General features: G+C 38.1%; 1 protein-coding gene across 1 annotated transcript; it reads right to left on the bottom strand.

Moving 5' to 3' along the window:
• Positions 1–5,231: 5,231 nt before the first annotated feature.
• Positions 5,232–17,131, bottom strand: LOC133532390 (4-hydroxybenzoate polyprenyltransferase, mitochondrial). The gene is made up of 7 exons (XM_061871005.1): positions 16,394–17,131; positions 14,091–14,421; positions 13,309–13,484; positions 12,056–12,203; positions 10,619–10,812; positions 8,051–8,239; positions 5,232–5,731 (listed from the first exon to the last, which is right to left on the bottom strand). The coding sequence occupies exons 2-7, from the start codon at positions 14,383–14,385 to the stop codon at positions 5,549–5,551; spliced, it is 1,185 nt and encodes a 394-aa protein (XP_061726989.1). The 5' UTR covers positions 14,386–14,421; positions 16,394–17,131; the 3' UTR covers positions 5,232–5,548.
• Between the last annotated feature and the right edge of the window lie 467 nt (positions 17,132–17,598).

Raw genomic sequence — 17,598 nt, 5'->3', positions numbered from 1 at the left:
TAAGGGAACATAAATATTTTTTTTTACTTTACTAGGATAAACGTAACGGTAACGGTACAACCAAAGAGAAGAGAAAGTATATTGGTATAACTGAAAAGAGAAACTTGTCTGGCTATAGTTATTCAGAAAATTTAAAACGAAAATCGCATTAGATTTGGTTAAAAAAAATTTTACAAAGGTTTAATAACAGCGCCCTCTATGAGAAATAAATCGCAATATGACGAAAGATAAGCAGTGCAAGTGCACTACGACGTGAGTATACTAACTTGGCAGGAACCGCTGCTACTCGACACTAGAGGGCGATATAAATTAAAGTCTGCAAGAAGTAATACTAGATGGCGCTGTAAATGTTCACCTCATACCTAAGTTGCTAATTTTCTTACGCAACTTTTACTATGAGACCAACCCCAAAATCGCGAAAAAAAATTCTCTCCCATGCATAGAAAATGTCAAGATCAGACAGCCAAAATATATGAATCAGCCAATTTTTTTTTTCTCGATTTCTTTTTTCTCGCGAATCTACAACTGCAACTACGGTAACAGTTGCTCAGTATGACCTATATATTCACCCCGTAAATTAGTGCAGGTGACTAAATAAACACCTGTAGAAGTTTTGTTCAGACATTTATGAACACGATTACGTAATTGTGTACCATTTTCGTGTACGATTTTTCTTGACAAAACTGAGAAATCGGATACATGTACGTACCTGTTAAGGTCCGACCGAGAATGCTTTTTCTGTCTCGGCCGAGAACGAGACCGAGACCGAGATTCAATGGGATTCTTGGCCGAGACCGAGACCGAGAATTTATAAAATAAAAGAAAAAAAAACTATTTTTGCAATCAAAATGTTTTAATAGTCGAAATTCGACGATTTATCAGAAAAAGTTATCATGATCAATTCATAGCGCTATTAAATGGTATTTTTAGGGTTCCGTAGCCAGAATGGCAACTTATAGTTTCGCCATTGCCGTCTGTCTGCGTCTGTCCGTATGTCACAACCATTTTACTCGATAACTATTCGATATATTTTATAACGATATATGGAACGAAGGTCTATTATGTAATGTAAGTCGCATCTTAGTAAGGTAAATAATTAAGCTGTGATAAATACTTTATCAGGAAAATTATTTTGAATATATTCTTATTAAAACGAAGCAAGTGCCACAAACATTCTCTCTTTTGCTTGTCTGGCTTTTTGTATTGTATGAATAAGGTACGGAACCCTCCATTATGCGTTGCCCGACACGCACTTGGCCAGTTTTTCTAGTACAGATGTGCACAAAAAGAGGTACAATAACAATAATCAAAATTATAGTTATGTCCAATATTCTACAACAGTAATCCGCCACAGGTATTGTTTTGTACATACCTACTGCTTTACTTTTTCCCGGAAATAAAAATATATTAGGTAGCAAAATACTCAATGTCATCTTACACCCACATCAAGTTAATTTAAGTTACATCTCAATAACAATATACACTCATTTATTAACTCTTCCGCAATAACAACAACCACAAAACGAAAAGAACTAAAGAACAAGTCTTTACTGGCAACCGAGCCTATCCGATCCCAACCCAACACCGTATTTGATAAGTAATTGGCTTAAAATGTGGGTACGAAACCAATCAAAATCACAAAAAACGTCACACCACGCGGGCGATGCAACCAACGGGTGGCTTAGAACTCTTAGAAGCGGGCGCTCGTGCGCGGTAAATTCAAATCCACCAATGATAACTTATTGTCTAGTCTCGGTCTCGGCAAGAATCTCGGCCCATTTTGGCCGAGAGCCGAGACCGAGATCTCGGCCTGATTTTTGGCCGAGAATGCCGAGACCGAGACCGAGACCGAGATCTCGGTCGGACCTTAGTACCTGTATCCGATTTCTCAGTTTTGTCAAGAAAAATCGTCAGAAACAAAACAACATTTATTGGCAAGATAGTTTATTTCAAAGTTATAACAACATCCAATCATAAATACACAACAACACACCTATGGCGCATAGCGCGCTGATTCGAATGTCGCTCCAATGTGCGAGCAGGATGTTGCTATAATACGCGCATAGTGTTATCTCGCTCAAACATCGGACCGATGTGCGAATCCGATCCAGCGTGCCAAACGTCTAAATAGTAATCCACAATAATGTCAAACCATATACAACTTTGCTATATATAATTGACAGTGCTCATTCCGTGCGTCCAAGATTAGACCATTTAATCAGATTGTTGATAACATTTTCTCGTCTGTACTGGCCCTATTGGTTCATAAGTTGTGTAGCAATAGGGTTGTTTCCATCTACAAATCTTAGGGCAGAATTGTATACCAATAAATTCTTTTGGATTATAATAACATGTTAAACTACTTTTAGGGTACCTGTAATGACCATATTTTTGTAAATATTGAATTTAAAATATCTTTTGGCACACGTCACGTGACCAAACTCGAAACGTTATTGAAGATTCTGATGACGTCACAACTCTCGGATTGACACTGTTGACAGTTACGCGATAAACAACATATGACAAATGTCAGTTGACAGTTCGTATCTTCTACGTGTGTATGTAGGTATGTGTCAAACCGTAAACTGTAACGTCACACAATTTTCAAAGAGCGTTTTGGGCGCGAAAGCATCTGTCAAAATATATTTTGTTAATTTAACATATTTAAAGCCGTTTTTAGTATAAAAGTTGAATTTTAGGGCAACTTTTAGTTAATATAGAACGTAATACAAGCGTTTCAAAAAATTGGAAACAACCCTATTGCTACATCTGTATGATCTGTAAATCCCTTTACGTCCTTTACAAATTAATATAATATTTTAAATTAGCATAATATTTTATAAACTTTATTAATCTTTGGCATCAATTCCGACACCCCGGCCGATTTTTATTAAATTGCCGTTGTTATTTTTCGTTAGGGTTCGATAAAATTTGGCTGTTTCACAGGTTAGAATTATTCTGGGTGGTATAAAATACGAAATTAGGCTTGAGTCGGTCAGGACCGAAGAACTAAAAAGAATGAAATCCCACCACAGACCGAAAGGAACTAGTTCATCTTAAGCGCTCTTAATCGGTCTCGGTCCTTTAGTTCAGTAGTCGGTAAGTCAGCGGGCCTACCGCGAACTACGTTCGGTGGGTTGCCTCCCTGTCACACTTACGTACGAATTTACAAGTGCGACAGAGAGGCAACACGTCGAACGTGGTTCGCGGTAGGCCCTCAGTACCAAGTAACAAATCGGTCGGGAGCGAATGATCGGAATGAGTCAAGGTCAAGAAATTCGCTCTCTCACGCTCTCGCTCTGTTTATTTGCGAGCGAGAGCAAGATATAACCTAGTCATCCTCATTCAGATCTCGAGATTTGCTCCTGAACTAAAGGACCTAAAAGAGCGAACTAGTTCGTTTGACTGATTGACCGAGATCGGAGCGCTCTTTTTAAAGACCGAGCGGGCACAACTCTATACGAAATTCCAATTAGGGACAAAAAAAAATATATATTTTCCGTTCAGAAACGAAAATACCATACGTTTTCACCACTGGAATAATTTTTAAGACATTATGGAGAAATTGCGTTTATTAGGTATGTATGTACTGAATATGGATATCTATTTGACGACCGGTCTGGCCTAGTGCGTAGTCACCCTGCCTATGAAGCCGATGGTCCTGGGTTCGAATCCCGGTAAGGGCATTTATTTGTGTGATGAGCAACAGATATTTGTTCCTGAGTCATGGTTGTTTTCTATGTATTTAAAAATTTGTATATTATATATATCGTTGTCTGAGTACCCACAACACAAGCCTTCTTGGCTTACCGTGGGACTTAGTCAAGTTGTGTAAGAATATGTCTATAAATATTTATTTATTTATCAACCAAATTTTATCGATATCTAACGAAAAAAAAGGACACTAAATAAAAAAAGGCCTGTTTCTAACCTAAACCTTACAAAAGGTTTCCAAATTAATATAACATATGCTCAAAGCAGATGCGGCAAAATTCTGGGAGGAATCGTGAGGAAAATATGTATGTGAAACAGAAATGACAAATTACCCGTTAAGTGCCAAGTACATATACAAGGATAAGTTCGCTTTGTTGTATTTAATTTACTCTGTAACTGTGTTTTTCATGTTTTTATGTCTATGTACAATAAAGTATATACATACATACATCCACTGATAAAGTTATCAGGCCTGATATCAGAACCGATTTCGGGCCCGAGAAATAATATTTTTCCGTTTCACCAAATATCAGCACATCGTTTACAATATTTGCAATGTAAAAAAATGGTTCATATGCAAAAATATCAAACATTGAATATTTTTGGCAACACTTTAGTGCACGAAATTTAGTTTAATTATTTAGAGTGTTAAGTAGAAAAAGTATTGTATTGAAGAAATATTTATTGGTAACAGTATTCTGACACCCTCTGAAACGGAACACTTGACTTACAGAACGGGCCTGGCGATCCAGTTTCGGACAACCGACAGAAATAACTCCGTCAGATCAGACAGAAACGATAGATTTCCGCCCGGAATTCCGTTGCGTGTGCAGTGAGCGTTTGTGCACATACATTACTTAATCTCCATTTTTTAAACCACTATAACCTATGTAGCCATGGTAGTCGGTTGCCACTTGCCATATTTTATTTTACCCCAATGAAAATAAGGTTTTTAGCTTTGAACGCCACGCCTATTGTGTGCACGCCATCGTGAACCTTGTCGTAATGCACGAAGGTCCATATTGGGCTGTGGCCGCGCGCGTCAGTTGACGTCCTTGGCGGTCCAAGTTAAACATTATTATTATATTTCATAGGACTCTTTTTCACTGTTTATTAATTTTATTATTTACCCGTATAATTGCTAAGTGCTTGCAGCACAGATTCTTGTCTCTATGAGTTAAATTCACATACCTAATGGTACTAATTTCTTTAGCGCTTGCGTTTTTACATTTTTAATTGCATCATTTTCCAAATAAGCAGCTGCTGGCAACACTGATTGGGTTGAAAAATGTCGAAAATAATCAAATCGTTTTTTAGGACCTTTTAAATTTTTCCTTTCGTTTAAATTCACAAGTACTTTTTTCCGTGCGTGCGTGCGTTTTTTCCGATTTTTTCGTTTCTATCGGAAAAATATAGACACTATGTGACAATGTTTTTCCGAATAAAACTTTGCCTTTAGAAAAAAACGGGAATTTTTCCGGGATTTTTCAACCCTAATAAGTACTACGGTCCTCCTTTCCTCTATGTCTATGTACTGTGAATACCCCCGCCCAGAATTCCCAGCAGAATGATCATTTACTTATAATTCACCCGAATAAACAACTACTGGTAACACTGAGGTCCTCCTTGCCTCTATGCCTCGCTCTGTTGTCTATGTACTGGGAATACCCCCGCCCAGAATTCCCAGCAGAATGATCATTTACTTATAATTCACCCGAATAAACAACTACTGGTAACACTGAGGTCCTCCTTGCCTCTATGCCTCGCTCTGTTGTCTATGTACTGGGAATACCCCCGCCCAGAATTCCCAGCAGAATGATCATTTACTTATAATTTACCCGAATAAACAACTACTGGTAACACTGAGGTCCTCCTTGCCTCTATGCCGCGCTCTGTTGTCTATGTATTGCGAGTAACCCCCGCCCAGGATGCCCAGCAGGATGATTAGTCCGATGAGGGTGTTAGACTTGAATTTGGACGCGCAATCGGCAGGGTTGTCCGGGTTCAGGGTGTATATCTGAAATTATAAATTATATTCAGTTTATTATAAAGACCACTATTAGTAATTTAATTTGTATTTATTCTAATTTAATGCATGTTAATTATAAGGTGTAATGTTTTGAACATATTGGGATACCCTCCTCCAATTGAGGGGGGATTTAAATCTTCTCGGGTCAGAGGTGTAGGGTTAGAGCCGGTGTAGCTTTATTTGACGTTCATAAGCGTATTGTAATATGCCTACTTGAATATTAAACTATCTTTATCTTTAAAGAAATTATACATATGTATTATTCGTTTTTTTAGCATTAGTTTGCGTAGCTGTATCGCAGGTACAATGAGTCGAGGGGCTACGGAGCAGTCCCTTGGGAACTGAGCAGAGAAGGACTTCCAAATTGGCCAAGGTTCTTTATGGCCAGATGGTAGTTGCTCCAAAGCCTGCACGTACACGTCCGATGGAGGGCACCGGGTCTGCCACAGCAAGCGGCGCACATCGGGCGGCTCACGAAGTTAGTTACTGCTTCTGGAAATTTTCCGCAAATCGACAACCATTGTGCCTATTTTGCGTGAAACGAGGTAGCGCTACTCTAACCAGCTTCTCGACGAAGCCTAGCAATGTTTTCAGGTAGCTAACTACCCTTAGTGTGCATGGAGTCCTTAAGTATTTGTTCCTGTATACTTCTACCTGTTTGCAGTCTAGGAGAATGTGTTTTGTTGTTTCCTCTTCTTCCAAGCACGCTCTGCACATGGGGCTGTCCGTTTTACCCATATTGTGTAGGTGTGTGTTTAGTGTGTTATGTCCTGTAATTAATCCTACCACTTTACGTAGTTGGTGTCTAGGTGTTTTCAATCGTTTTTGGTGAGTTTGTGGTTCAATTCCGGTGAAATATCCTTGGTCTGCCTGCATGTGTCCATGTCATTCTAGTATATACATCTAGTATATCGTTGCATACAATACTTTTCCTACGAGTCAACAAAAATAAATCTTAATTTACGCAAACAAAGCAAAAGTATATAGCCAAGACGCGCGAGCATACCTTGTTACGGCCGGCCGGTCGGCGGCACCTTCTCGTAACTCATGAGGCCCTGGTACTTGCTAAATTAAATTTTTGGACAGTTTTTTCTCGATTTTGGCCACCGTAGCCTACGGAGACTAACAAGCAACGCTAAGCGGTCTTCGTAGTCTATGGGTGTTGCTATATTACGGGTGTCACATGCGTGTTTCTGACTTATGAAGTGATTGTTTTTACTATGCAACCAAATGAATATTTTGTAAGTTGGCAGCAATGCACTTAGTTTTCGTTTTGATTTTGTTAGGTTGGTAGCCATTAATCGCAGTAACATTATAGCTTATAAAAGCACAAGAGCTTTTATGAGGAATAGACAATATAGACTTTTCTTGAAATCTTTTACGTATGTTCTTATATTCGTGTTAATGAATGCATAAATGACAGATAACAGTAGAGGAGTAGGAAAAAATATTTTAGTAAAGTATTTGCTGCCAACGTACAAAATATTTATTTGGTTACATAGTAAAAATAATTACTTTATAAGTCAGAAACACGCATGTGACACCCGTAATATAGCAACACCCATTGACTACGAAGACCGCTTAGCGTTGCTTGTTAGTCTCCGTAGGCTACGGTGGCCAAAATTGAGAAAAAACTGTCCAAAAAATAAATTTAGCAAGTAGCAAGTACCAGGGCCTCATGAGTTACGAGGAGGTGTCGCCGACCGGCCGGCCGCGGCCCGGGGCGGGCCGGGCGCGGAACAAAGTATGCTCGCGCGTCTTGGCTATATACTTTTGCTGTAATTTGTTTACCTAAATTAAGATTTATTTTTGTTGACTCGTAGGAAAAATATTGTATGCAACGTTGTATAAGTAGGTCAAAACATTCTCGTGGCGTATTCCTTTACAATGTTCGCCTACGTCTTCGGCTCCGGCTCACATTGTAACTCACGCCACTCGCCTTTTTTGACCCTTCTTTTACAACTGTTGCATAATAGTACATTACGATACAAGTGCGAAAAATAGGATATTCGAAACGAGTGGCGATAAATTAAAACACGACCGAAGGGAGTGTTTTAAATCGACACGAGTTGCGAATTACCTATTCGCACATGTATCGTACAACGTTTTACAGTACATATGGCCCTTTAAATGTTCGACACAGTAACATAATATGCTACTTCTCGCACTAGTGCTATAAAGTAGCCCCATATGTACTGTAAAATACTATTATTGTGCAGTTGTCTGTGATGTAGATCTAGCTGGTCGTGTATACAGTCGGTAGGGGTACGATGGGCTCGGGTGTGGACTTGAAGCCGGCGCACCCACCTGGCCGGCGGCGTGCAGCGTGGCGGCGGCGAGGGCGGCGGGGTAGGGCCACGCGAGCCCCGCGCCGGCGCCGGCCAGCAGCAGGCCGCTGGCGCTGAGCGCCAGGGCTCCGCTGAGGGCCGGCTTGGTGGCGGCGCCGAACGTGAGCGCGGTGGACTTCATGCCTATGCGAGCGTCGTCCATTTTGTCCTAAGGGCGAATTATTACAGCTTTAGGCTGCGTTAGCTAAATTTACTTGGCGCCGTTCCGTGGAGCAAGAGTTGGATGTGGGGATGGGGTGGGAGGAGGTTACCCGAGCTGCCCGGGACCGGAATCAGTGGAAGAAAATGGTTCGAGCCCTACACCCCAACAGGGGGTAACAGGATGGAAAAAGAGGCTGCGTTAGCACATGAGATGTTCGAGGATGCGTAACTAGAAATGTGTTTATTAATCAATAGACTACATGCCCACTAGAGCCGCGACAAGCGAGGATGCGTAAATAAAGTATTTTTATTGTTTTAAAAAAACACATACATAAACAGCAATAAAAATTTCACCAAACTGCATAGCAGTTTGTTGGCGGTATTACATATTGATTACTGTGCATATACAACATTAAAAGTTACTTTTACTTATCAAGCAGGTAACTAATTAACACTCCACCTCGATTTAACTACACTAAAAGTAATAAAAACGTGATATAAATAAATAAAAGTGCTATTTATTAAGGTATTAACCCATTACATTCCAAATTAAAAATTAAAGTTACAATTATTATTATATATACTTATAAACTGAAATAAATGTCATATACTAAATTTTTTTTTTAATAATTTAATTTGTTCTAATCCTTTTAATAGTATATATATATATATATATATATATATATATATATATATACATATATATATATATATATATATATATATATATATATATATATATATACTTGCTATTAGAATAATTTTTTTTTTTTTTCATAATTTAATTTGTTCTAATCCTTTTAATAGTATATATATATGTACTTGCTTTTAGAATAATTATTTAACAATATTTCTTTAAGCTTTGCCCTAAGACTACCTATTTTTTAGTACATTACTATAGAGGACGAAGAAACGAAGGGTTGCAGGCCAAGTAGAGACGGCCGAGCGTAGCGAGGTCGTATAGGGATAAGCGAAAATAAGAAGTGATAGAGTGCTCACTCCATACATCAGTTTTGGTACCAAAATGCTTATTATTTTCGCAGTCTACATCTCTGTGGCCCTAGTGAAAAAGGGTACAAGTCTCTGGCAGTTTGGGTGTATAAGGGCATAAGTGTTACGTGGAACTTACACCCCTTTACACCTGCGCTGCCAGAGACTTGTACCCTTTTCACTAGGGCCACAGATCTAGCATCAAATAGCGGAACTCTCAGTACTGCTACTCGACAATAGATATCGCGGCAATTATTGATTTTCAGCTAATATTATAACCTGAGTAAGCGTAGGAGTTTAAAAATATAGTTCCGTTTACTCTGGTTATAATATTAAAACTGATGTATGGAGCACTCTATTACTTCTTATTTCTCTATGACGTAACATATTGTTTAGTTCGTTGACCATAATAATTTATTGCCGTGATTTGACATATATTTCTTTTATTAGATGGCCTAGTATTATAGTGGTTAACAGCTCTCTCAATTTTAAAATCTTAAGTAAGTGATTCTATTCGTTCACATTATCCTTATTAAGTATCATTTGTATTCGCTTTGTTCACATATGTGGTTGCAATAGTGCGTAATCTTAGTTTAGTATTATGTCACTACCTGTGAGTTCCTATAATTGGCTTCCTGTATCTACTATATTTTTCTATGTTAATGTCACAGCTGTTGGATCTCCAAATAAATAAAATAAAATAAAATAACAAACGCATCCCTCGCCTGGCATCCTCCCACATCCCTGGTTGACTCGTAGAGAATGCCTTAAGGCTTTAAGTCCGCCATCTGTACAATTTTATATCGTGCAATAAAGTTTAAATAAATAAATAAGGAATAAAGACAGATAGTAGACCTACAACTGACATCTGTCGTGTCATAATATGGGTCCAGACAAATCTACCTTTGAAAATGATTCTAGCATATGAACTCACTCGTATCTCGTTTATGTACCTAGGGCAGTAAAGTAACAAATGTCTTTGATCACATGTAACAAAAAATTCTTATTTACTACTATTTTCCTGCTCGACGGAGCCAGAAAGCGGCAATTTTGTTTACCGCAGCGTGCCGAAAGTTGACGCTTTCCGGCCAGTGGGCAGAAATAAATAAATAAACTAAGTCCACGGTAAGCTCCAGAAGGCTTGTGTTGTGGGTACTCAGACAACAATATATATAATATATAAATATTTAAATATATAGAAAACATCCATGACACAGAAACAAATAACTGTGCTCATCACACAAATAAATACCCTTACCGGGATTCGAACCCAGGACCATCGGCTTATAGACAGGTTCACTACCCTATTCCCGGTCCAGATCGTAAAAAAAATATACAAATGAAAAAATGTTTAAAAACCACAAATGAAAAGAAAGCTTCAAAAAAAGGTTCCAACCTGGTGCGCATAGATGGTGTCGTACACCACTGTCCAAGCTAAAGCCCCGAAGTAGAGCGGCAAGCAGACCGCTGGGTCGATGGCACCCTGTAGGGCGCTGTAGCCCAGTAAAGCGCCCCAGTTGAAGGTAGCCCCCAGGAAAATTTGGGGGTAGTTCGTAAAACGCTTCGCTAGCGGATACGTTATAACCAACACTGGAACAAGAATGTTTAATTGTAGATTGTTAACCAAGGGATGAAAAGCACCCATTCCTGACCAAGTATCTCAAGTCAAAATAGATGCTTTTAGCACGAGTTAAACACTACACTTTTCATATCATATACGAGGAAAGTAAAATACATGTGTTTTCTCTACTACCCTACATACACTGAGCACGCACTCTATTGCGTTGAAAATAGAGGCGTGTTCAGATATTTGTGAGCGCCTTGGCCGCTCCGATATATCTGACATGGTGACTGTCCCTCGTAAGTTGGAACCTTGAATGAAGCTAAGATTATTTTGTACTTACACATTCTGCTGGCGCGCAGCCACCACGCTTTAGCAGCACTCCGAGAGCCAACGAAAGCTGGACAACCAGGAAACCCACAGCCTGCTTCGTGGATATTAGTATGTGTCATATACTTACACATGCTACTGGCATCCAGCGCCACGCTGTAGCAGCACTTCCAGAGCCAACGAAAGCTGGACAGCCAGGAAACCCACAGCCTGCTTCGTGGATATTAGTATGTATCATATACTTACGCATGCTACTGGCATCCAGCGCCACGCTGTAGCAGCACTTCCAGAACCAACGAAAGCTGGACAGCCAGGAAACCCACAGCCTGCTTCGTGGATATGAGTATGTGTCATATACTTACACATGCTACTGGCACCCAGCGCCACGCTGTAGCAGCACTCCCAGAGCCAACGAAAGCTGGACAGCCAGGAAACCCACAGCCTGCTTCGTGGATATGAGTATTTGTCATATACTTACACATGCTACTGGCACCCAGCGCCAGGCTGTAGCAGCACTCCCAGAGCCAACGAAAGCTGGACAGCCAGGAAACCCACAGCCTGCTTCGTGGATATGAGTATGTGTCATATACTTACACATCCTACTGGCACCCAGCGCCACGCTGTAGCAGCACTCCCAGAGCCAACGAAAGCTGGACAGCCAGGAAACCCACAGCCTGCTTCGTGGATATGAGTATGTGTCATATACTTACACATGCTACTGGCACCCAGCGCCACGCTGTAGCAGCACTCCCAGAGCCAACGAAAGCTGGACAGCCAGGAAACCCACAGCCTGCTTCGTGGATATGAGTATGTGTCATATACTTACACATGCTACTGGCACCCAGCGCCACGCTGTAGCAGCACTCCCAGAGCCAACGAAAGCTGGACAGCCAGGAAACCCACAGCCTGCTTCGTGGATATGTGTATGTGTCATATACTTACACATGCTACTGGCACCCAGCGCCACGCTATAGCAGTTGAGCTGTAACAGTACTCCTAGAGCCAACGACAGCTGGACCGCCAGGAAACCCACAGCCTGCTTCGTGGATATCGCGCCCGATACCAGTGGGCGGTCTTTGGTTCGTTCCACCTTTAACAACAAATAAATAATGGGTCTATGGGGGCTTCCTAGAAAAATGTTGGATACTTGACGCTATTTTACGAGTATTAACTCTTCTGATAAAACTAAGAAGACGATATTTGGCATGATGACGTCTGATAACTTAGCTTTAAATTCAACGATAAAACAGATTTCTGATTCCAGACGCGTCACGTGCCCGACAAACCAGACCTTTTTGTGGTAGGGTATCTACAGTAGCGGCAAAAATATATCATACCTACTGCTATTTGCAGGTATTCATTCGAAAATTTGTGAAATTAGACTTTATATCATGTAAACAATGCCTGTACCATCATCAGGACCATACATGTTAACTTCACAAACGCGGACGTATGATATTTCTTACGAAAGTTTCGCGTTCATTGAGCTGGGGTTTAAACCCGGGACCTTTGGTTGGATACAACACACATGAGATGAGTAGACTCCCGCACTATAGTGGTTTTGGCCGCCAAAGACGTCATTTGACGCGCGCAGCGTCAACCCAATACCAACCTTAGTACAGTCCCACAAGGTTCACAATGATCATAGGCGTGGCGTGCAATTGCAAACGAGGTAGGTTTAGATGATTATTCATTAAAGACTCTAGTTTGCAATATTCTTTCCCCCCGGAGTTACACACAACGTTTTACACCACACTTGCGAAGAATAAAACTAAATTTTAAATGAAATAATTCTTAAATACGGTGACATTTCAAACATTCGTCTGCCATATTGTCATTCTTTGACAGATTAGGCATCGAAAGCACAGACCTACACGGCATTCAGCCACGATTGAAAATTCTGTAGAAATATTTTAAACTTCTATTAAATTAATCAAATTAAATATATTTTAAGGTAAACCATTAAGTTAAATTATAAACGTCAGTATTCAAAAATAGAACTCATCTTTACCTACTTGGTTCGTATGAATTAGTGACACAATTAAAGAAAAAAGCTACAACTCCCTCGGTAGTTTTTTTTTTCACAATCTATTACTCCTTCGGGAACAATACAATTACATACCCTTGTCCTTCACTATACCTGCATGAAATAAGACCTTTTTCGAGCAAGTGTGATGAAAGGGGTTATAACTGACCTGAGCATCAATGTCCCTGTCCCACATGTCGTTGATGGTGCAGCCCGCGCCCCGCATCAGCCCCGCGCCCACCAGGAACAGCCCTGCCATCTTGAGGGAGGTCTCCAGGGGCACCGTCCCGGGGAGAGATCCCAGCGCTATGGACCAGGAGCAGGGCCAGTAGAGGAGGTGGACACCTGCAGATTCATTTGCTGTTATACATTTTTTTCTTAAAGGCCAGATAATATGTCCCACTATTGGACAGTCTTTTCTTACAAGAGGGTTTGGGTATACTACACGCTGTTTTTTAAAATTCTGTTAGTTTGAAAACCATTTATTTCCAGCTACATAAACTAATTACAGGCATAGATATACCTTATCCTATTGTAAGTACAAAGTTTCAGGGCAATCTAGCAAGTCGTTTTGAAATGAGAGTGTAACTATCTTTACATGGAGAACCCAGCTTGCTGCTGACTGGTTAAACCATGGAATCAATTTGGATGTAATTTGGTATAGAGATAGTTAGAGTTCCAGAGAAGGACAACACATAGTTTTTACATGGCTATCATCATTCTACACAGAAGAAATCGCGACTAGATTCTAGTATGAAATGTAATAACAGTCACCACCACAGGAACACACAAACCACCATAACACTTACCATAACAGGAAGAGCGAGTTCTCCTGACACAGGTGTCTTCATACCTACTAGGAGGGCTCAACATTTGTAACAATTGTGTACGTGTTTTTTCACGTTTTTTTTTTTTTTTTTTTATATATATTTGTATAATAAAAAAACATACCTATAGGTCTGTCCCATCTTGCTAGCTTCACATACGGGTCTATCTTCACCCTCCACAGCTCTAGTCCTCTTTTGTCTATACTTAACTTGTCTATCACATTAGTTGTCTCTATCACAGCCTTCTGTCTATGGTCACTCTGTGTGGAATGCACCCGTACATGCTTTATATCATATTTGTACTTATTTAAATAAATATTCCCACATAAACAGGATTTTTGTATATTTGCTTGCAGGTTTTGTATTTGTGTTAATGGTATACGTAGTCTGTGGTAGTTACGGAGAGACATATTTAGCATTTGGCTGTTTTTTGCTCAATTATCAAACATTTTAATCTGAAAATAAAAATGTTACATTTAACAATAGATATTATATATATTGTTTTATTGTTATACATACATACCAGCACTTACTGATAAACCTTGACAAGGTAATTTAATTTTCAATTGTAATTTATTCTTCTTATTTTTATTTAAATTTTAATTTTAATTTTAATTTATTGTTTTGACTTATTTTGCTTTTGTATTAATTCTGGAATAATGGTTAAAATTTAAATATATACCTAACTTGACATAGGATCTAGATGTAAGTGCAAACAAATTGTAAAAATATAAATAATAAGTGTGACATAATATATAAAATTAAGACTAGATATGGGATTATAAAAATATATGCATGCATAATAAGTACCAAATAAGTAGATTCACGAATAACGATTGAGATAATTGTAAATTAAAATATGTATGACATTGCAATGCCCTGCCAGGGCCCATATGACTCTGAATGTACTTAGTTATTAAGATCTGTACTAAACAATGGTTGCAATAAATAAATGACTAAATGACTAAACCTTATGTGTTAATAGTGTTGTTGTTAATATGTTTTCTATTTTCATGTGATTATACACTCTAATATTATATTCTATCAAATATTTAATTACATATTATATTATTATGTCATTATGAAATTACATTAAATTGTCATCATTATGTATGTCACATTAATAACTACTTTGTATATTAACAAATATTACAGTACAAATATAATCCAAACGAAATTTCGACCAATCATCATTATTTCACAGTAAAAATTTAATTCACACCAACAAAATAAATAATACATCATAATATAAACTGAGCATAATAACATACGATAATTAATATATGTAGATAGATAGATAGAATACTCTTTATTGGCACACCTCAGTTAAATATACAGCTAACAGAAAACAACTGATTAACGATAGAGGTAGACAACAGGCAGTCTTATACACTGTTTTTTTTAACTTCAGGGTATGGGTAAGTATGTTTAAGGAAACTTAATGACACAGTTAATTTTCAAAAATTTGTATTATAATTTTTTTTTTTTATTTATGTAAAAAGTATTTTAATGTTGCATATAGCATTGTTGTAACATGGGCATTACATTTAATCCAACCAAACAATTGAAAACTGTGACATATCAATGTCATTAAATAGATCATCCAAGATAGTATGTATAGTTTAGTAGCAAATGTATAAACTCGTACTAAACACTAATCAATACACTACAAATACAATCAAGTGTACACGCTCGAAAAGGCCTTATAAGATAAAAAAATTATTGATTATCTCCAAAATGGAGTTAATTAGAATACCGCTATCTTTGAGAAAGTTACTTCATTTAAGCTCAGGAATGCACTCTTGAAATTAACAGAAATCAAAGAGAACATGTTGTCTATAATATACTATATATTCTCATTTCTTTATTAATGTTATTTTCTTTTCCTTTTGTAAGAATTTCATTTGTTTTCTCAAAGAGTTACATATTTGTATGATTTGTATACATATATATTTTTAAATCAAATTCCTATCAAGAAAAGTAGCTACTTTATTTATTACATCCAAATACATGATTTCTATAATAACTTAAATTTTATTTTGTCTTATTTAAGTCATGTTATTCATAAGATGTAATGTTTTGAAAAGATGTGTCCGGCTGAGTTTCGTGCCGGTCCATATTGGGATACCCTCCTCCAATTTAGGAGGAACTTAAATCTTCTTGGATAATTTGGATTCTTTATTTGACGATCATAAGCACATTGTAATATGCCTACATGAATAATAAACTATCTTTATCACTGAATTTCTTTATGAGTTTTATTTATTAATTTCTATAACTGATATGTAAAGTAAATGCTTACTATCTTTAATAGTTTATATTTACAACTTAGAAGATATGAAATACTGTTTTGTTGGTTTCATCAAGATGACATAATTCTAACCTACAAATAAAAACGAACCAGAATAGTATTGTTTATATACTTACCATGCGGCCAAATTAAGTTTCCTGCTAAGTATAGTTGAATACCGATAAAAAACCCTTCGCATACCTAGTTTTCCAACCTTCTTCAAGGATAACTGCAATATTATAGTAAGATAGTAAATATGAATTGTATCTCTACAATTTTTGGTTTCTGTATGGCGGGATATGGGTAGAAAATATTTTCAACATATGCGGACTCTATTTTACACTATTAAGTACAATTAGGTATTGTACAAATAAATATTTATTTCTACTTATGAAATTATACAAGAAAATATGATTACCGCGCATGACATATGATAAGAATGAGGTAAGACATGTGACACATGACATTAATGACAGTTGTAGTTAGTTTAGAAATTTACTCCCTTATTCATAAACGTGTACTTAAGTTACGATGCCGTAACAATTGTTATTAATAAATATTTCATTTCATTTCTGTTATCATATTTTAAATATCTACCAGCGATGGCACCATTTTTAAATTGTACGATATCTGGGGCCTACCGCCAAAGAGAATTTGAAATAGAGGTGTATTGTAAAAAAAACTTTGTATAGACGTAAATTTACTGCCATCTTTCGACACATAATTAAAACGTAGAACTCAATTTGACTTTGATCCTTATTTTTCTTCACTGATATGTGTTCAATTTGTTAAATGTCAATAAGTGGAGTCATCTAATAGCAAAGGCCAAAGGTATAGCAGCATCGTTTCGAGCGACGGCGCCATAACCTTTAAGTAGTGCCCGGTAAGATGGCGCCACTTTTTGATAGTGTCGAAAGAGGGCAGTAAATTTACGTCGCTACAAAGTTTTTTTTTTCGACAATACACCTCTATTTCAAATTCTCTTTGCTACCGCAGACAACGTTCGACGCGTTGCCTATCTGTCGCACTTGTTAATTCGTACGTAAGTGTGACAGAGACAAGTCGAACGTGGTTCGCGATAGGTCCTCTAATTATTGGATATATGCGAAGTTGGTGGTGGGGGAAATCCAAGCTACTCCAACGCACGATATGGAAATAATAACTTCGTGGGACGTCATCTTCATACTGCTTGGCTGCTGCGAAGTTGCGAACTATCAAATAGGCAAAATGTCCCAAACCTACTAGGGCGGCGCCACAGTCACACACGGAGCGAATACAGACAAGTTGAGTCTATGCGCCTCTGCCTTGTGGTTATGTTACTCTTCGAAGGCCGCAAAATTTG

The sequence above is a fragment of the Cydia pomonella genome, chromosome 27, assembly GCF_033807575.1.
Source record: "Cydia pomonella isolate Wapato2018A chromosome 27, ilCydPomo1, whole genome shotgun sequence".
Classification (NCBI taxonomy): domain Eukaryota; kingdom Metazoa; phylum Arthropoda; class Insecta; order Lepidoptera; family Tortricidae; genus Cydia; species Cydia pomonella.
This window is presented reverse-complemented; position numbering and strand designations above follow the sequence as displayed.

What these genes read in the sequence shown, in the direction of transcription:
- LOC133532390 (XM_061871005.1), bottom strand. Translation starts at nt 14,385, where the DNA reads ATGCTAAATATGTCTCTCCGTAACTACCACAGACTACGTATACCATTA. An exon ending in ACAGGGACATTGATGCTCAG is followed by an intron (nt 12,204 to 13,308) that starts GTCAGTTATAAC and finishes TTGTTGTTAAAG; the next exon opens with GTGGAACGAACCAAAGACCG. An exon ending in GCTGGGTGCCAGTAGCATGT is followed by an intron (nt 10,813 to 12,055) that starts GTAAGTATATGA and finishes TTCTTGTTCCAG; the next exon opens with TGTTGGTTATAACGTATCCG.